This window comes from Hetaerina americana, unplaced genomic scaffold, assembly GCF_022747635.1.
Source record: "Hetaerina americana unplaced genomic scaffold, ioHetAmer1.1.p SCAF_8, whole genome shotgun sequence".
In the NCBI taxonomy this organism is placed as follows: Eukaryota; Metazoa; Arthropoda; class Insecta; order Odonata; family Calopterygidae; genus Hetaerina; species Hetaerina americana.
In genome coordinates this window covers 4338051-4359939 of record NW_027287427.1, presented here as the reverse complement: position 1 = coordinate 4359939, position 21889 = coordinate 4338051, and the positions used below count along the sequence as shown (strand labels likewise).

General features: G+C 44.5%; 1 protein-coding gene across 6 annotated transcripts in view; it reads left to right on the top strand.

The window, feature by feature from the left end:
• Positions 1–363: 363 nt before the first annotated feature.
• Positions 364–21889, top strand: part of LOC139698091 (muscle LIM protein 1-like) — a 34664-nt gene continuing 13138 nt past the window's right edge. The window contains exons 1-7 of one of the 6 annotated variants that reach the window (XR_011702846.1): positions 370–525; positions 10405–10535; positions 11917–12088; positions 17344–17458; positions 19164–19260; positions 21002–21086; positions 21729–21807. Coding sequence is in view for 5 of the 6 variants with exons in the window: in XM_071596996.1 (XP_071453097.1) it covers positions 10421–10535; positions 11917–12088; positions 17344–17458; positions 19164–19260; positions 21002–21086 (584 nt within the window). In the remaining variant the exon portion in view is untranslated. Of the gene's footprint in view, positions 526–10404; positions 10536–11916; positions 12089–13957; positions 14301–17343; positions 17459–18639; positions 18737–19163; positions 19261–21001; positions 21087–21728; positions 21808–21889 lie in introns of those variants that run through there. The other 5 variants (XM_071596996.1, XM_071596998.1, XM_071596997.1 and 2 more) reach the window with 5 other exon arrangements.

Below are 21889 nucleotides of genomic sequence, written 5' to 3'. Positions count from 1 at the left end.
GGGGGTGAGGGGCCCTCTCCGCCTCCGCGACGCCCGCGTTTCCCATCAAAGGCAAACTCCTTGCGCCGCGGACCCACTGCCGATGAGACGCAAGAAAGGAATTCGGGGCTGATTATTAATCGCCGCGGGGTTAGAGGGACACGTCACTCCCGAGAGAGAGAGAGAGAGATAGGGGGGGACTCCGCACCTGAGGCCGTGGGCGGCCCCGCGCTCAGTCACTCACAATCCTCTGGCCCCAATCACCGCCCCTTCGGGACGCCGCGCCCCCTCTCCGCGCTCCCGAAATAGGTTTGCATCAGCGGGACGGTCTATTTCCGTCCTCGTCCGCGGTGCCGTGCGCAAAAGGGAGAAGAAGTGACTTAGGCGGACGGCGGCGTGCTCAGGGAGCCATTCGAATACTCAGTGGTGCGACGGAAGGAACCGCAGCGAACTCTCTCTCTCTCACACGTCCCTCGAGCGACCGTCTCCTCCTCCTCACCTCGACAATCCGACCGTCGTACTCTTCGACCAGCCCGTGCCGTTAAGGTAAGACTCTCCACGAGGACACACACACACACACACATTTCAGGTCTAGTTTTAAGGATTAAGGTCCGTGTGCCCCTTCGGAGGGAAGGAATCCGGGGTTCGGTGGGACCACGAGCTCGACGGCGGTCACGAGAAGTGTCGAATGCCGTCCGGAGTGTCGACCTGTGAGTGTGCTGTGAGTGTGGCGAACGCCCGAGTGAGGAGGGCCACGACGCGGTGGGCACTCAACCCTTGGCCGGGCAGGAGGGGGGGGGAGAGGGGGCCCGGGAAGAGGAGGGGAGGGGGGCCGGGGTGGATATTCCCAGCGGCGGGTGTAATTGACAAAAGGGGGGGCCCGGCCACGAGGCTGGGCGAACGCCAATGAGGTGTTGGTGCACGATGGAGCCCGGGGAGGTCAGAAAAGGACGCAAGTCCGATGCTCATCGTGTGCCGGGGAATGAAATCGTTGGGGCACGCGTGTAACGATAATGTATCCTGTGGGTTCTGCTACTTGCATGTGTGGTACGTGCCTCGTGAAGACTAAATTTGGGGGGAAATGGATGGAATCGTTGAAAAGAGTGATTGACGCCAAAGGATTAACTTGTACGATCTTCACTGCGAATCCGTATTCCGACGACAAAGCCAACCATTTCAGCCAACCACCATCTTTTAATGGCCCCGCAAATTTCAGGAAAATATTTAAAACTATGCAACTATCGGTTATCCTCCCCTAAAATATGATATTGATCTCAAAAGAAGACAAACTATAAACTCAGAAAAAAATGTATATGCATGTAGGTATATACTTTTTCTTAGTTTATAGTTTGTCATATATATATATATATATATATATATATATATATATATATATATATATATATATATATATATATATATATATATGACAAACTATAAACTAAGAAAAAGTATATATATATATATATAAATATAAAAGAAGACTTTATTGAGTTGAAATTACACTAAGAATTCCTATCTTAGAGTTCAGTGGAAAGAGAGAAAGTGGGGATTAAGGGTCGTTGGTCGTGAAAGAGTAGAGCGAAGGAGTCACGACGAATGCCACGCCATGGCTGGAAGCCCAATGTCCTCTTGGTGGATTACTGTTAATTTGTTTCACGTGTGATTGAAAAATACATTTTTTTCGGAATTATGAAAGCGAATCTGTTGCGTACCTTGAAACATTTGGTACTACAGTATTTTATCCAGCATATAACGGATTAAGACACCATTTCTAGAAAACCTTTTGGCCGCAAGAAAATGAGAGAACTACATTCCATTCTTTTTTATGTATCTCTCGTGGGCCTACGGTAGGTCACCAAGTCAAGTCTATTCCTTGTTAACATAATTTTGCTACCAACTAACTTAGGATTTAAATAAGAAACAGAGGTCAGGTTAGATAATGAAAACTGAGATCACTTCGTGTTTCACCGGGCTCCGTAATTGTTACTCAGTTGAGGAGGTCTTCAACGGAGCACTGGATAGCTGTAGCATGGTATTCATCGGAGACAACCAATAATGGGAAATAATCTCAAGTTCCAAGGCCGATGACTCAAGGGTAGCAGAAATGGAAGTACTCAAGGGTGGTCCTGCGGGTTAGGAGAGAACTCAGGGAAGGGGGGGGGGACTCCGTGCATGCAACCGGATGTTACGTAGGCGGCGGCCAATCCCGGCGCCCGAGAGTGCAACCCGAGTCGCGGGGTCCAAATTTGGTTCGAACGGCAGTCCTCCCCCTCCCGTTATGAAACTGAAGAAGACGTCCCCGCATGGGGAGGGAGGGAGGGCCGCCCCCTCTCCCGATTACTCAACGCCCCCCGCGCTCCCCTCGCCGGTAGGACTCACTTCACCGCCCGCGGAGGAGAGGCGCTCCGCACCGAATCCGTCGTTCGGGAAGCATCACTCGCAACAGCCGCGTGCCTCGAGCGACCCTCCGAGTAACGAGAGCAAAGGAGTAGATTTTCCAATTGAAATTCTGTTTGAGTAGGAATGGCGAGCTTTTGCTTCGATAGATGGCAACACTGGTGCCTTTTGAAGAGGTGTAACATTTTTTGTCGTTCCCGTGGTGTTTTTGCGAATATTTTGATGATTCGACCGAAAAAGACACCAAATTGAAATATATTTTTGCATTAACCAAATTGTAACTATAGAGGATATATTACCTGAATGAAATAATAAAGCGAAATTCTAAATATGATATGTATACAGTTACATGAAATAATTTATGTGTATAGCTTAACTAAATATGTATATTGCCAAATACTTTATTTCAAAATTGTTTCATCTTTAATTACTTCAGTTGCTCATGTTTGAGCAGAAAAATATAATCGATCAAAATCTTTCCGAATACACAAACATTTTTAAAACACGAAAAATGATGTCGCAAAACAAGTAAACACGATTACGTATTTATCTCGACATTGTATTCAACAAAAGGTACGACAATCTTTAACAATTCCTTCATACTATACGTTAAAATTTCTTTATTTTCTGGTCTGGTATAAACTCTAGTCTGGTTGTGAAGTAAGATTAGGACACATTTTCGATTATTACCTCGGAATGAGAAAGAAATAAATTTACTCGCCTTGTGGAAAAGAAAAAAGTTAATGAATATTATCACACCGACTGGTCATAGTTTTCTTAAATATATTCCTGCTCTAAAGTTAGCCCTTCCAATCGCTGGCCGAAACATCCGGCAGTAATTGTCGCTGTGGTGGCGGATATCTTTCGCGTTCACTGGAAGTTTCGAAGGCAAGGAGATCTGTCACACTTGCATGGTGCATTCGGGAGCCACTAGAGACAGCAATGCCTCCGTACCCCCAACGCTCGTCACAGTCATTCGAGAGAACTCGTGGGCCGAATTTCCTCCACGGCATGGCGGAGGGAGCTATTTATACGTGCCCTTCGGAGTCACCTTCGAGACCCTAGCTTCCTATCCTGTCATCGCCCCCGAGACGGAATTGTGGATCACGGAATCGGAGAGCAATTTAAGTTGATATTATTTTTAAATATAGACCCACAAATGTGGATAGCGCCCTCGCACAATAATCCAGATTCAAATGCATTGCTTCGCACATAATCTTTCGAATTATGAATGAGATAATTTTATGTCAAAGCGGCGTCATCATGCATTACCAGTATTAACAATGTTATTCCGAGTTCAGATTTTTCACATTGTTCTTCGAGATGTATTCGATAATCGAAAGACAATAGAGATGTATTCGATAATCGAAAGACAATCGAGATGAGAAGAATAATAATGAGAGTATACACTTTCAAGTTTCATCTGGATCCCGCCGAGTCAGAACAATGTGTCGAAAAATAATTATGCATTCCTTTAACAATGCCGTCCTTGCGGTGAAAAAGCATAATCAGGCAAGTTACGTGTCCTTGGAGTGACTCTATGTCGTTCGCTCACCTCTGCACGGATAGCATCAGGTAGCAGTACCGATTGGGCCAAAGCTACTACGGAAGCAAGACCATTAGGTTACGTTAGGTCTCCTCCATCTGAGACAATCCGCTTCGTGCCATTGCCTAATATGGAATTAGAGCCCTCGGACGAACCCAACCCAACCCAAAAACTCATCGACCGCACATGGGGAAGAGAATTCATCGTGAAGTATGGGCAGAGGGACCTTGGCTCATTCCAACGCCAAGTGGCGGCCTCACGCCGTGGAACGAGGAACGAGTGACACCTCCGCCACGCGAGCGACAAAATGACGCCACGCGGATGCAAATGGCGGTCGCTCGTTATCCTCGCTTTTTCACGAACCCGTGTGGTGGAATCATATTGCACGAAAAAACCTTCCGATAAACTGAACAGAATCAATAACGTCTCAACACCGAAGCAAATCAATTCAAACAACATAATCTCATATATTTTCCGAAATTAAGGGCTCAAAAAACATGGACCATTGCAAAAAAAGTTGTAATCAATGATTAAACCAAATTAAGGATGAATATACCGCGTTTAAAGTATAAATTGCGGGAATGTGGTACTTTTTGCAATTTTTGCACCCTAATAGCGCTGATTTCGCTAACCAATGACCGGGATTCAAATGCGGTATTCAAACATAGGTTTCGATATAATTCCGATATATTTTTCTCTAGCGAACATTCAATGAAATTGCGATGCCGTTGAGAAATGATGGCGAGTTATCGCCATCATTTCTCAACGGCATCGCAATTTCATTGAATTTGCAAAACGTTACTTTTTAATGTTGCAGAATCATTATTGAGTTTCAAAATAATTTCCACTTAACTTCTAAAGCACGTCTCCCAAAGATTTAAATCCTCCTCCCCGGTGTTCCACTCCCGATGGCAAATGCAGCGCGAACCCATCGACGGTCCTCCATCCGACGCCCTTCCCTCCACAAGGGCCTCGAGCAAAGTTTACTTGGAACGGCGCAAGAAATGCATGCGTGCATTCAATATTACGTTCCTGATGCACGCCATATTGTTTATTTGTAATCCTATATTTGTTGACGCTGTTGCCATGGACATATCACGGGGAACAATAACAAACAAGTGGAAAACGAAAGGTTTTATCGATGGAGAAACAGCTTCTACTCCATAAATTAAACAAAGAAACAGAATTATTTAGGTGTTTATAAGCTTAATATCATATCCCTCGTTAATTTAAATACGTTCTTGTACGGAATTCCTGTTGTGAAATGCGCCATCTTGTTTATTTGGAATTCTATATTAGTTACTATTGTTGTCATAAATTGAGATAGATGAAAATATGTACAGGTCTGCTTGTTGTGAAGTGATTTTCTCTTTAAGATAATTATATGAAAAAAAAACCTCAGGGAAAGACGGACGGCTCTCCCTTTCCTTCTCTCTCCTCGATGCTCCAGCACCTCCACGTTTCCTTCCAGTTCCTTGGCGATCTCTTTTGAGGCAGGCAGCCAGCAAGCCTCCCTCCCCCCAGACTCCCTCCATCTCCAGCTTTCGCCGCCTTTTCTTGTTTTTGTGCCACAAATAATCTCCGAACCTAAGGGCAAAAGTTTGAGAAATATTCATTATTGTTCATACTTATAAAAATTAATGTTTGTATTTTTCACGCATTTTTTAAGGTTTCTGATGAGTAATTGTTCTAGCGTAGATGGTTTGTATAAAAAGCTTAGAGAACATTATATAAAAAAATAGATTTATTTCAGATATTGCTACGATGCTTCAAAATCCTTCAAATTACATCTCTTGAGAGTGTCGACACACTTTTACCCTTGCGGCTTTTCCGCGACTACAACATTCCCTGGCAAACGGATTCTGGATGAGGGTACTCTTAAGGGTACGCGTGCAAGCTTCTTTGACAACACTTAGGGTCCCATGGTGGTGTCCTTCGGGGAGGATTTCACTTTTAAGAGTAGGAAATAGTCTACTGGTGCCAAGCCAGGTCGGCACTGTAAGGGAGTTGGGGAATCGTCGCGATGTCGTTTCAGAAGGTTTTCGCAAGCAGACACTCAACTCTGCTCTCTTGGTCGTCCGTCCAAAGACATTTGGGACGAGTTTAGCACAGATATGTCGCATTGCCAAATTTTCAATGATAATGGTATGCACTTTGATTTGATCAATGCCAATATACGATCGCAGAGATCATGCGACCAGGCTTAACCGACCATCTGAATCCAGTACTTCTTGCACACGTCAGGGAAAATCTGTTACCGACACTTATATACAAACCTTGTATGTTGATTCTTCGAGAGATTTGGAATGAGCGGGTACATTTTATGGGTTGATGTGAAGTCAGGTCGCCAGTGGCAGAGGCTTTTTCAGAAATTTTTCAGAGAGTGGAACAGACTTTCGATGACTACTAGGTGACCGCTCCTCCCGCTATAAAGTTTGAATCGAGATGTAAGATGCTTGCGCCAAAAGTTTACTTCCTGAGGCACGTCATTAATCCACTGTCACTTACTGAGAATAGATAATGTGTAAAAATTAGTAAACTCTGATGTTATGCTTGCGGATAACCATGGTCAACCACTCAAACGGAAGTTTCCATAGGCGAGAGTGGAGGTTCTCTGGAAAGGAAAGAACTATTGGGTATGTCATAGGTGAACTCAATTTGTTTTTGAAATGGGGTTCTCTGTTCCTTTCCCCGCGATGACAGTGATTTGCCGAAAATACCCGAAATACCTGGAAAATATAAAGCATGGACAAGGCAAATATCCTTTTTTTCGATATCTTAAGCTAATGGCTTATTTACGAGGTTAGGCTGTAAAGTAATGTGTACACGCTTGTAGAATGCGAACAAAAGCTAATAGCAAGATCGGGTAGAATGTACATTAAAGTACAATTCTTAAGTTTCAAAATCATATATGTTAAGGCTAACAGATTTATCCCAACGTGTATAAAGTTTTTCATTCCGTCGCTGAAAAACTCTTCCGACCTTTCCCGAATCCAGGACTTGTCAGCTACCTTCACCTCGTCGCTCGAGTTGTAATGATAACCCTTGAGGTGTCTCTTTAGTTGAGGAAAAAAATAAAACTCGCAAGATCGGGGTAATGAGGAGGGTGTGGAATCGGTTTCAATTTCAGGTTTCCAGAGCCTGTCCAGTTGCGCGCGTAGGGACGATCGTTGTCATGTTGCAGGATAATTGGCGCCAGGCTGCATTTAACATGACAAATATCTTCCTTGGATATTCCAATATGGTTTGGGATTCGCTTTTGAGTGATTCGCCGGTTATTTTGAATCAAATCTTCCGTGAGTTTGCGATATACTATATCGTCTGTTGCAGTGATCGGACGTCCACTGCGTGTTTCATCAACAATTTTGGTTTTTTTCAGGCTTGCAACCACGAAATTTTACTACCCATGGATTAACAGTACACCTATCAACAGCATCGTCACCATAAACAGCCTTTAAACGACGATGAACTTCAGCAGGAGTCATAATTTCAGCTGTTGGAAATTCGATAACAGCACGCTGTTTAACTCGCGTTGACATAGGACTAGGACACGTCTCCATACTTCCGCTTCTCAAAATACCGTTAACAAATGTTAACGACCTCAAACCTGCGCATGCGTGTTGAGGGGGAATGTAGGAAGGACACTTCCACATGAAAACAAGGGTGCTTCTGACGATCATTTTGATTGTGGTCTATAAGCATCTGTGCATTAGTTTTCAGCCTACTATCGGTAATTTTCTCCGCCCGGGGCAAACATTCTAAAGCTCCACCTCGCGTTAAACCCGGTCCGCGGAACCAACAGCCTCCGAGGCAAATGGAGGCTTTCGTGTCACAAATCATCCGTTTTTAGAACTGCGCCCAGACATTCAAGTCCGTTCAACTCAAACACGCGGGAAAGCACATTAAAGCTAAATGCGAGTGAATCTGTTCCCTGTGCCATCTCCGTAAACTCTACGACCGAGTCCGCCGCGACAGCAAGGGGAGGGGGCGCGCGGCGGGTAGCGGGGGGGGGGCTGCTGGCGTGACAAAGCGGGGGTGCACGCGGCCCCACCATTTTGGGAAGGAGCGGAGAACGAGACCTCGAAGCAGGAGGGCACTGGAAACTTGCACGCGACCTGCATCTGAGCAACTGCAGCACCGAACAAATTAACCAAGTACCTCTAGACATTTCGAACTATATCTGGGTCCCGTCTCTTGAAGCTAAAAACCCTTTTTAATTAACATTAAATGTAGAGTAAAATTTTCAAATTTACTAACATCGGCGCACTAGGCATGGGATAAGAATCAATGCAGAAGGGACAAAGATTAAATTTCCAAAATGGAGGAATCATAAGTTTAACGTTAATATAACCAGTTAAAACCGTAGTTATCAACCCGCAAGTTGATTTGATGGGTGAGGACAGAAATCGCTCAGTGCTGAGCTAAACGGCGCTTACTGTGATCTCCCAGGAAGATATTGTACCCAAAAAAATTACGCAAACTCGTTGAAGCTGAGGGCGGCCAGAGGTGTGCCCGGGAAATAAATCTTCTTCCTTGCAGTAGCCCATCTCTCTGTCCACTGAAGTAGCACATCCCAAAATGCTAATATAGGAGGATAAGACCCAGAGAAGGTGGAATAAACTGAATTGGACTAGGACCAGATATGTCGCAGAGGTATGGATGTTATAAGAAATATTGCATTAGGCAATGCAGATTTAACAAAAAAGAAATTGATGACAGAGACATTAAGAAAGGAGGTTTAGAGAAGATCAGTGAAATATTGTCACGCGTTGAGAGGTAAACCAGTGATATCTTTATGTGCTCAATGTTATTTGTGTGTGTAAATATATATATATATATATATATATATATATATATATATATATATATATATATATATATATATACACACACACACACACACACATTCAAACAGGAAATCCCGCCAAACGGCGAACATATACTCATATATATAGGAACAGATATAAGGAAAAGGGATAGGCACATATTTTTTCACTCGTGATCTGCTTGATTCCGCCTTCTCCACTTCTCCTGTGTTTGTCCTTTATGTGTGCTCCTATCCCTTTTCCTTATATCTGTTTCTCTTTATAAGAGTGTGTGTGTCTACATATATATTTATATATATTTATTTATATGTATATATATACACACGGATAGATAAACATAAACACAGTATCGATTGACCTAAAGGTTAGTTTGCAAGGTAATGACAGACTCCATCCACCCTGTAATAAACCCGACGGCGTGTGAAATTCACTCGTTAGCAGAGTACGGGGCAAGATCCTTTCCGTTCTCCTCCTCTCCGTCTCCTCGTTCCTCCATCCTCAGTCCATTGCCTTCTTCCGCACCCCCCAACCCACCCACACCCCTCCCTCACACTTTCTCTCTCCTCTGCTCCTCCCCCGAGAACGGCATTCTGAAGATGACTGTCGTGCCGAGTAAACGTGAAATACATGGTATGCACGAGAGTTCTCTCTTTGTTCCTGTGTTATACAGGCTTTTTTTAATCAAAGTTTATATATACTTACGACGTTGCAGAAGAAAGAATTCGTTTTCTAAGATACAAGTATAAATGTGTTTACATCTTCCTGGGAAACCATTACCAGCACAGGCAAATGTACTGGTCCCCCTACCCTGATTTGTTAATTTAACACGCCTGCGTGTTAGATTACTTCTGTGGCTTAGACCTGCGTGAACTCTACCATCACCTACCAAACCGACCTTAGGGTTGATTATTGTGTCTATGGTTTTTTTTATATAGTATACATATACTTGTAGCCAAACTACCTTCCTCTTCTTTTCCCAGAGGAAGGTGGTTTGGTCACCGAAAATTTGGGATACAGTGAGTTTCATTTATTGCATTTCTGTGTTTTTGTTCGCTAGCGCCATCTCGCTTCTCCTTTTCATGACATATATATATATATATATATATATATATATATATATATATATATATATATATATATATATATATATATGTATATATATATATATATACTATGGGTACGCTTTATTGGTGTGTGTTATGTACTCGCAAGGATATAAGTATACCTGTATGTATTAGCAAAAGGGATAGAAACTCACACAAAAGACAAACACATGAGACCTTGAGAATGAATGCCGCTTACCGTGGTTCGCACCCGTCCACCACCCCAACCATTCTTGTCTTCATCCGTTGTGTGTGTTTCTATTCCTTTCCCTTACATCTACATCCTTGTGAATTCCGTTCGCCATGTGGCAAGTTTGCGTGTAGGGATATTGTAGGAAATTTAAAAGGAAACTCTTGTTAAATATTTGTGGTTCTTTTGCATTTTGTAAGTCACTAGATACTACCCTATGAATCCTCCTGGGTGGTGTTTGGTGTGCTGAACCCCACCCGATCGTGTCCGGGTGTCTCGAAGGTCAGGGGGTGACCCCAATTGACACCCGCGGCGGTTTTGCCGGCCCAACCTCACTTACGCACCCTTTTTCATCCGCAGGTGAAGCGAACCCAACATGCCTTTCAAGCCAGTGGAACACCCAAAATGCCCCAAGTGCCAGAAGTCCGTGTACGCCGCCGAGGAGCGTGTGGCCGGAGGCCTCAAGTGGCACAAAGGATGCTTCAAGTGCGGTGAGTGCGAGCGCCCCTTTGCCGGCCCTATTGCCTGTTCGATCCAACTCCCAAGTCGTGTTACCCAAATGTCTATAGCATCGAATTCACACCGAATATCAAAACCATTGCGTTTACTTGGGGAGTACAGAGCAGAACGATGTAGAGTCTAAGTGTACTCTTATATTACGCGAACATTTTCAAGTTCAAATCCCGGAGTCTGTCCAACTGTGCACCTCGCTGCGAGGGCGGTTGGCAGAGGGTTTGGGGCATCCAGACGTTTGACAGTAATTTGTTTGGTTTGTTAATGGCGTTTGGGCAGAATGATTCGTCCTGAGTTATTTCCTACTGCTATAGTCCCGAATCATGCGAAGAAATAACGATTCCGCACCCTGTATATCGATCCGTCCGACAATCGCATTTCCCTCTTAAACTCCTCACCCTGCCTCGCCTAAGTTCAATGGAACTAAACGCCTGGACCATTCCCTCTCTCTCTATATATATCATCGTTCAACGCGGATAAATTTTGTCTTTCTTTCATTCATTTCATCCGACAACTTAAACTTATAATGCTTCCACTGTCTTTCAACTGAGGCTATTCAATAATTACGTAACAATATCCGTTCGTTTATTACGATACTTCCGGAAACTGGAGTCTTTATCTTTAAATCCCGAAACTACGAGGGTAGGTTGAAAACTAATTCAGACATGCTTGAGGACCACAAACAAAATCAACTTCAGAAACACTCCTGGTTTCATGTGGAAGTAACATTCCCCCTCAATACGTATGCGCAGGTTTTAGGTCGTTACATTCATCCAGTGTATTTAGAGAAGCGGAGGTATGGAGACATGTTCTAGCGCGTGCGTCTCCTTGTTTCCTCTTCTCTAAATACACTGGATGAATGTAACGACCTCAAACCTCCGCATGCTGGAATGTTACTTCCACATGTCACCTAAGGTACTTCTGAAGGTCATTTTATTTGTGGTCTACATGCATGTGTGCATTAGTTTTCAGCCTAACCTCGTAAGTTCCTTCTATTTATCACGTAAGGTTTCAGTCTAAGTCCTCCCGTGAAGGGTTCCAAAAAACTCGACCAGTGACCAAGGCGACGTCTGACCAACGCGCAGCATCCCCTCCCTCGCCTTACGTGAGATACAAGCACTGCCGAGGGTTCCCCCACCCCCAAAATTGGCGCGCATGGAGGCGAGGCGACGAAAACGCGAACTTCGAGCGGGAAGACGATTCGATCGAAGAGGAGGCGATCGGATGAGGTGACCTGCATCAAAGGGTGCCCTCTCCAACGCTGAGCGCTATATCATTTCCTTCGTCCAAAGCAAAGTCCGCGCTCTTGGGAACGGCGCCAGATCTCCCTCTAAACCCCCCTCTCCCTCACCCCCCCAGGGCTCTGCAACAAGATGCTGGACTCCACTAACTGCACGGAACACGAAGGAGAGCTCTTCTGCAAGATGTGCCACGCCCGCAAGTACGGCCCCAAGGGATACGGTTTCGGCGGTGGCGCCGGGTGCCTGAGCATGGACAAAGGCGAGCACCTTGGCAACACGGAGGCATCATCGTAAGTACACGCTCCCCCTGCACCATCGCCGCCGCACCCGATCCCCCAGTGGTGACTTCGGACTGCGCGGCTTCCCCCAATGTCCGTCCCGAAAGTCAACAAGGTGTAAATAAGTTGCCATGGCTACCGTTGCGTCCCTCTCTCTCACCCTGCCCATGACATCACCACCTTTGAAAACGTGGCTCACGTCAGCCGACTTGCTTCCGGTGAGAATCTTCAAATCGGAAGACCCAAAAAAAGAATCGTCAAACACATTTAAACAAGCGAGAAACGAATTTGAGGGCGCTTTCTTGTTTCCACTGTCTCTTTTTGTCTCTCTCTCTGCTCCCTTCCGTCCTAATTAAACCCTTTAGACGACCACTCCTCACAACTGATTAACATCCTCTTTGATACTCACGTAATCAATGTCTCCCGAAACTGTCTAATGGCACCTACTTTCCTCAATGACAATTAAAGTGTCGCAAATCGTTTAGAGTGTAATTTATGTTCTGTCAGGTAAATTGATAAGTAGAATATGCTGGAACACGCAAACGTTTGGCAAAGCGACCAGTTTAATTTCATCATCTTTTGTATAAAAAGCATATTATAACGCTGATTGAATTTTAAATTTTTTTTTACTCTCTCAAAATGATTCCCCTCGAAAGACTTTACTTTCGCTTAGCCTCTTACTTTGCGAAATGTTTGCGACTGTTATAGTCAACAGCAAAATTACATGTCAAATTGTAAACATAACCGATGTAAAACACTTGTGATTAATTAGCTATCCCAATGATGAATAACCACACTGGAGAGGTGTAAAGTAACGTTTGCATAAATTTTTTGTTTAGAGCAAAGCTCTTACCATACCAGAATTATTTAAAACGGAAGCAAAACTAAAAACTAATTATTATCAGCTATATGTCATATTGCTATAGGCAAACGTGCAACAACATTGCAAGCTTGAATAATTATTTGCTCCTTTATTATGCATGTGAAATGTAAGCACGTGTTTATTGAATATTTGTCATGATAGGCCTAGCGGAGTTAGAATGCATAAATAGTGCAATTTGTACGAATTCATGAAGGCGAACCCTGCTGCTGTAAATACTGTTATTTTTTCCCCTTAGAGCTTTAGAATGTCAATTTAATTTTTTTAAAGACTGGTATACATAGTAAAATTCTTAAGAGCGAAATTAAAGATTAAATTTGAAACCCGTTGCCAAAATACCCACGCACACGGTGAAGCGTGCATTCCTCTAACGCAAAGCACAAGTGAATCTATCTCCCAAGTCATAGTATTCACGGGTTTTTTCAATATCGGGCGTTTTATGACGAAGAGGCGCCACTGTCGCAAATGGATTCACCCTCGCCCCCCCCCCCCCCCCCACTGCGGCAATAGCCACTTTCCTCCAACCCCATTGCAATGTTCTCATTTCACTTTTTCCCTTCCCCTACACCACTTTTTGCATGTACGTTTCACACCCAAGTGCCTTAATTGTACCCAGTAAGGAGTTCAAACTCATGTTGAAACGGAATTCTCAGACACAAACGAGCGACGCTCGATCACAGAAATATATGAGGACTACGTTAGTTCCCTCTTTGGCCGCAGGTAGGAGAGATCACTACCGTCATTAACGAGAACATCCTTCTCAAAGTTTCATGTTTAGACATTTTTTTTTCACTAGAGTTCATTATTTGCATTAACATTACAAGAATTAAAACGGAAAATGTTTCAAGGCCGCATGTGGTCATAATACTTTTACTTTATATAATGTGATAAGTTAGAATATTTGATAGATATATTTATAGATATATATATATAATATAAAATGTCCCCGCCCGCTGTTCCTCCGCATATGACATGCATTCTCCATCTCTTTCACGCCGCAGCAACTAACGCCCTCTGCTCGAATCGGGGGCTAACAGAACTCGACGCAGAGGCCCGACCATCACGTGACTGAACACAAGCTACGTCACCGTTGGGCGCCATGATGACTCCCAAGGCCCTCGTACGAAAACTATAGTTCCCAAAACTGAGAAAGAGAGTCTCTTATCTACCTTTCCTGCTGTCTTAAACTCGCACCTTGTCTTAACATCCCATACAAATCCACTGTACAATTTTAAAAAACCAAAGTTTTAAAAGAGGACTAAAAGCTGAGATTCAAATATATATTTTTCGGATCCTAAGTGGTCTTTTGTGTGTAACTGAAAATAAAAGAGAGTTCAGATGTAATTTTGCTTCAATTTATCTCTTCTTCGACCATGCGATTCACCTGTAACCCCTCACACCCCCACCGCCTCCCATCCTCTCCCTCTCTTCCCAAGGAACAGACATTCGATGGACACCAGCCTCCCATACACTCCCACGCACTCGATCCCCCCCCCACCTGCCTTGTCGCTTCGGGAAACACGACCCGGATGGTGAACGGGCAGGCGAACACACCACGCCTTGTTGAGGTCAACCGTACATTCCCATTAGTCAATCCGGACAAAAGTGGGCATCCACTCATCGTGCATATAAAACACGAAGGTTTTTATTATAGTTATTGTTTTATTCGCACACCTGATTCGAATTCCCAGCTCATTTTTTTACCTTTTTCCACCTGAGTGTTTTGGAGAGCGATTTCAAAGATACCTACTCAATGAAAAACGTTGGCTGTATTCTCAAAATTCATCCCTAAATACTTTGTTATGTTATCAACAAAATAATACGCCTCAAATAACTGTTCAAACGCCGTTTGTGCCCAACCACATTTTCTTAGCTAAGTCCCATCAGTCACTAGTAAATATAGAAGGCGTTCTTCATCATGATAAATTCATTTGTGTTTAAACCAGGTTGAAGAGATGTTACCCATCCATCACTTAGCAGTTAAGCATCCATTCCATTAAGTCATTTCTTCACACTGTAACAGAAGCACCGTATTGTGTAAACCTGTATTCGACTCTTGTTCTGATTAAACTTGAAACTGCGCTTAGTGTCACGAGGGCCTCTTCCGATTCTATCGGGCCACAAAAGCCCCTCTGTCTCCCCTCATCCGGTGGCCTGGAGTTCAATGCGCTGTCCTGCCAATGGGCAAGCGGTGAACTTTCACCTCCCGGCGAGACGAGACATGGCCTTACACTCCCGAGGAACCGGAAGAGGCTCCGGGCACCCAGCCCTCAATTCCTCCGATCCCGCCAAACAAAGACGCGAGGAATAAAACAAAACCGCTCAAGGCACATTCACAGATATGCCACAGACACACGAAACACAATTTACGAGATACGCTTTGCGCTTTTCTTTTTTTTGCCAAGATGGCGAAAAGTTAGTCGAGAGAAAACCAGAGGCGAAGGAAACGGGTGAGCCAACTCAAATGTCTACGTTCTCTATTTTGATTTTTTTGCATGGTGCGAATATGCCAGCCATGGACACGCTTCAGTACTGTTTCGCATTGCTAGATGGCAGATATTTAGTGCATAACTGTAACTCGACCTCTCTCAAAATCTCTCCATAGCATTCTTCTTCTGCTAGCCACCAGCTCAAGTAGTTTCACCTATTCAAGGAGTTGAACAGTCTCTTCCTGGATGTCACTGTGATTCTAAAGCCGAAAACTGCAAAGTTATAGTTTTCTGCTGATCTTCTCTCGGTATCATTTCGTTAGAAAATTACGCTCAAGGGCTTCGAGGTGCCGACGGAATGTGTGTGTGTTTATATATACGAAACTATATATATATGTATATATGTATATATATATATATGTATGTGTATATATGTGTGTATACATATATGTGTATATATGTGTGTGTGTATATATATATATATATACACACACACACATATATGTGTATGTATATATATATATATATATATATATGCATGTGTGTGTATATATAACACCTCCAAGAAATATTGTACACTTTTTCAAGTTATATTTTTTTAAGTTACGCGAAGATTCAAAGACAGGCAGAAAGTAAGTTCGGGTCGCGAATTTCCTTGCAGTCCTGTTTCGCTACTTCTCGTTACAAAGACTCTAAGCCCGTGTGTTTAAATCCGACCAGGCAGAAAACAGCCTCTATGATGATTTTTTATGAAATCAGAGATAAACTTTGCAGTTGACGGTTTTCATGTCTAACCCCATGTCGTAAGCATAACGTCCTCTTTCCTAAGCTAAGACTAATATTTATAAACTATTTATGATCCTTATAATGCTTATCCTTTGAAATGTGAAAAAGTGATGGGAATAAGTAAAGGGCCCTCAAATGTGTGCACCGCTTCCATGGAAACACGGGTGTGTGATTTTTGGCTTGGGAATCCGATTTTGCGTCTCCTTGTGTGTGGATTGTCGAGTGTTGGGGTGGGCGGTGGAAGGCGAGGAGGGGCAGGAGGGGGGGTGGCCCCTCCGCAGGTTGCTCCGCTCCTGGGATTGAAGGATTGAAGAACGGAGGATTGATGCCGACTCGAACGGCGATTCAATGTCGAGAATAGCACCGATCGTGTCGATTTTCTTTCGCTTCGAACCGTGAGACTATGTGCAAATATCGACGCCCGCTGCTCTGCCTTCTCTCCCATTGCTTTTTTACATCTCTCGTCACTTCTCTTGCCCTTCCTCCTTCACACAGCAACTCTACGTGGCTTGCCAAATGAGAGTATACCCTTTTTTCTTCAACCCATGTTGCTTATAGAGGCCGAGAGCTTTGCTACGAAGGACTAATGCTTCATTTTTATCTTTTTGCAGCTTGTAATATTTTATATATGCATTCGAATTCCGATTTCGAGCAGTTGCTAGGAGCTAATATAGATACGTGGTTGTCCATTACTACCCGAAATAACAAAATAAGAATGCATTCAAACCTATCTAATATAAAATGAAAACTTTTTAGATTTGCTTGTAGAAATTACACTAATTGATATATTTTCTATGATGCTGTAATCATAATCTTTACATTTAAAGTTTCGTCGTTTGTTTAATTTAAACATGCAATTTTTGTTTGCGCGCATTTGCATTTTTAACGCTTTTAGTTTTGGAATGAAATGTGCTTTCATATAAGTATATATGTATGTTTCTTTAAGATTTCCAAGAAACGTGACCCATTTGGTTTTTAGACGCTTTGCCATTCTCTCGTCAAGGGAGAAATTTGGCGGCGGAGTCAGCCGGATGACCCCGTTGGGGGTGTGGTCTGGAAAAAAGCGGGATGCTTTCCGCGTCGCGGCACCGCGGGGGTCGAGGGGGTCCCCTCGCCCCCCGCGGTGCGCTCGCGGGCGACTCTTGCAGCGCAGTTCCCTCCCGTCGTTGCAGGCGGGCCAACTCGGCGATGGAGCCGCGGGCGATCGCCAAGGCACCGGAGGGCGAGGGCTGCCCTCGCTGCGGAGGATTCGTGTACGCCGCCGAGCAGATGCTAGCCAGGGGACGGGTGAGAATCCCCCCCCCTAGCCCCCCCTGGATGTGTGCGTGCGGGAATGCCTGGGGAAGCGCCAGGGCCTTCGGGAAAGCCATCGCCTGATGAGAGGCACTTGGAACATAAGGAAATTGGAATGGAGATGCCATTTTCGACCCATTTCAGCAGAAACTAATTCAAAAAGGAAGTACTTGCTCTCCTCCATTCCTAGAGACTCTTATCTTGTACTATTACGTCTCAGAAGTCACATGGTAAATGAGTTCGGTGGTGGCTTTCCCGAGCACCTTGTGCCGTATGTGTGGTGACCTCGGAGCTCTTATCCCCCGAGAGCGTTGCGCCTTCTCGGGCACTGACCTCAAGCGGTCAGTTTCGTCAAATCTTTGAGTGGGAATGATCGGTGGTGGACGGACGTCCCCGGGACGGCACCATCCCTGCCCTCCCCCGTGCATGTGAGGTGCCGGGCATCAAGGCGGGGGAGGAGGGACTGTGCCGACAGTGACGCGAACTCCCCTGCAATCGGTGCACGAATCACATTCGTCAGAGAAGCCCCCTCTTTCGTTCTTAGCTCCTTTGGGATTTGCAAAATAAATACTACAATGCACCATTTTGAGCTATATTCGAAACATTGTGCAAAAGTAATGAAATTTGGAAATTAAATTAGTTTTAATGAATGTTATCATTTCTTTTGATAAAAGGATTAAACCGAAAATATGTTCAAGGACTGTTTTTTTATTCAGATGTCCTTATATATCCTTAATCAGATTTGATTAGACAAGTACCTTTGTTTGGATAGGGGGACAGTGGGGATTCAAAAAATAACCTCAGTGGGTGATGGAGAGTTTCGGCGATAGGATGAGATCGACGCAAACTGCGATCCTCGCGAGATAACTCATCTGCCGTACTTTTTAACTCCATAGCGTTAATTTTATCACTTTCACAAATAAAAACACTCAATGCGTGTCTTTATTTTTTCCGATTTATTGATACTGCGTATCCAAAATGCAGTAATCAAGAAGAATAAGCAAAAAACGGAAATGGCTAAAAAATAATGAAATATAGTTGTGTGACGGAATTATTTTTCTCAAATTTCTTGAATGGATTTGAGCAACCCACACATTGATTGTCATGAGCCACTGTCTCACTTCTGCCCGAAGGAGGATGAGTTCCTAACTGAATAATGTTTATGCATCGAATAGGCTTGGCACAAGGGATGCTTCAAATGTCGCACCTGCACCCGGACCCTGGACTCGACGCTAGCGTGCGACGCCCCAGACGGGGAAGTGTATTGCAGAGGTAATGTGGATGTGGGTGGTGTCGAAGAGGGTGCTCTTGTGGTGTTTGCGGGTGAGGTGCGGTGCGGAGGGAAAGTCTTTTACAGTCAGAGGGCGCAGCACCTCACGGCAGAGCCCAAGTTTGCTCTGACCCCGACTCTTCCCGGGGATGAGGGCGCGCCCCCTACCTCCCGAACCGCCCCCCTACCCCCCCAAACACAATCGGGGACCCTTTGTGCGTGTGTGTGTGTGTATGTGAGTGTTGGTCGTGGCGGGAAGGAGGGCGACCCCTCTTTCCCCCCTTAGGGAGCATGGTGCGCTCTGTCATTTGTCTTTTTACGCGTCTGTTTGCTAACCATGAGTGTCCCCTGGCCCCCTCTCCTCCCCCCCCCCCAATTCTCTCTCTCTCTTTCTCTCTCTCTCCTCATCCCACCACGACGGCGCCACAGGGATGGCACAGGAACTGCTTCAAGTGCAATGAGTGCAACAAGCGACTCGACTCGGTCAACTGTTGCGAAGGTCCAGACAAGGAAATATACTGCAAAGGTTTGTAAAGGACTTTTGCAAGCAAACAAAAATAAGCATTTGCAAAAAAACTCGCCTCCTTATAATACTAATCGGCAGCTAAATTTCGAAAATCGATAACTGGCATCATAACGCTACGCTTCTTCATTGGCTTCTATCTGTGGCACTCACTTCAAAATGGCTTCCACTTCGCTTCAATGGCTTCGCCCATTCCGCGCCATTCGATTCCGATGACACATCGGAACATGGCCGAAGGATCCCCATTTGGCCGGGAGGAAGAATGGGCGTCCAGTGACGGTAGGGGGACGGAAGTTGAGGCCTGCAGCCCAGCCCAGGGCCGCCCTCGCCCAACCCCTCCTGGACACTGATATCACTCGCTCCAGGATCGACCACTGTCGAATGTGCCCAGGATGACGTCAGACGACTCCTCGTCGCTTGCTGCCTCGTGTCCTAAGCATACGCCTCCAGCCTAATGACCCTTACCAAAACATAACGCCAGACTGATCTGCACTGGAAATTCCGAGCCAAAGGTTTCTTTATCCTATATAACAGTTAGAATAGCACATGTATTTGATTTTAACGGTGATTTGACAGAGCATGAAGCGCTGCAATGACCACCAAGATCCTCTCCTCTCCTGAAGAAACAAATGCCTGTGACGCATGTCCATCCTCCTTTGCATGACTCAACCCAGCGTGGTTTTCCTTTCCAAGTGATTTCCCTTTTTCTGGAATACTGCTTTGTAATCTTTTTATTGTCCCGCGCACTAAATATCACGTCAATGTATTTCGCATTCTTCTAATGATGTTGCTTCCTCAGCATGGACGTCTTAGGCACTACTACCCACGGTAGTACCTCAATTCAGCTATGAACAAACTTAATAGTTCGATTAAACGTCAATCTTGGATTGTCAGTGCTTAGTTTATTTGTGGAGTACCAAAGCAATCCATAATTTTTTCCCACGCAGCTTATTTTAATAACTGATAATCAATTGCTTTAACGAATTAACATGAGGGAACTCACTTTAGAATATCATGCTTAAAAAAGTCGTCACAGTAAATGTGCGAGCAAGACATTTCATTGCATCTGAGTGCACTGTGAAATTATGAGAAGTGTGCCTTGCTTAAATGTTCAATAGCCGCATGGGATACACGGCACGGAATGCCGTGGAGATTTGGAATGACCTCTTTGACATTCCCGGGAGAGGGTCCCCACGGTTTCCAGCGAAGTCGTTGACGACGGCCGTACTAACCTTCGCATTCGAGTGATTTGCTAATCTCGTGTCATAATTTCTGAAGACCAATAACACTTAAAAAAAAAAAGAGAAAAAAATCGACAGACATTGGGCGGGAAATCGCTTGATTGTGGCCGTTGCCAGCGTGGGCACCCACTCCTCGGGGTTTTATATTTCAAATTTGAAATCATTCGTTCGCATTCCTCTTTCGCAGCGAATCCATGCCAATTTAAGACATTTTTAATTGTGGTTTACGCTCAACTGTCAATTCGTGTGTCATCATCCTCAGAGTGGACTTGAAAATTTTCTAAAAGAGATAAAATCAATGAGAAATGTTTTTAAATAGCCATGAAGCTAAACATAATTGCATTCCCTTCGGAATATCATTTTTCCTCCGTAGAAGGCAATTCTTTCGGTATTCCCGTTTCTTTCACGCGAGAGAAAGAGATTGAAACAGTGGGAAAAGATGTTGTGGCAATGAACGTGGGCATCTGATTGTTTTGACTCCAACTGATGACTTATTCCCACAGTCTGCTACGGGAAGAACTTCGGCCCCAAAGGATACGGCTACGGCCAAGGAGGCGGTGCACTGCAGAGCGATGGAGTGGCCAACGGGTGCGTAACAATACGACGGCAATCCACAGTGGCACGCAACTCTTTCCATACATATATCTATATGTATATATATGTGAATTATTTATATATATATATATATATATATATATATATATATGTATGCATAGATAATTATGTGTGGTGCACCTTCGCTTATATTAACGCCCTTTAACGCGCTTTCAGGGACTCCCGAAGGGAAGCGACAGCTGATTTGACACTCTTACGGAAAATCTTTTTTTCGGGACTGAAAGGCGCCATCTTGTTGTTCATATGTGAGGTCGCGTGGTTTTTCCACGTCCTTCCCACACCTAGATAGTGGTGTCTTTCCGGCTCAGTCATGTTTATTACCATACGACGTGAGTACCGGCCGGCCATTTCACTGCACCTTCAAGATGGGACGTGACAAAATTGTTGCCAAGGCCGTGGCAAAATGGACACCAAGGCCATTTTGTCACGTCCCCTCTTCACTAATGGTTGCATCCCATGGTGGAATCGACCTTCCCGGGGTTTACAACAAGATGGTGCTCAGAGGCGTGCACGGTGATGCGGACTTAATCGTTATAAAATACTAATGTCATCAAAATAGCTGTCTCTTCGCATTTTAACCATTAAAACATTTTTTTGTTTTTTTCACCCCAAAAGGTTGCTATGGAAAATTATTTGGACCCAAAGGTTATGGCTTCGGTGCTGGACAGGGAACTCTGACGTCAGATCCCAAGGCGTAGGTACTCTTCCGTTGGGTGCATTGAATTGCACTCCGTACCCCTCCCCCCCTTCCCTCCCCTCCACTCCAAAACTCCCCC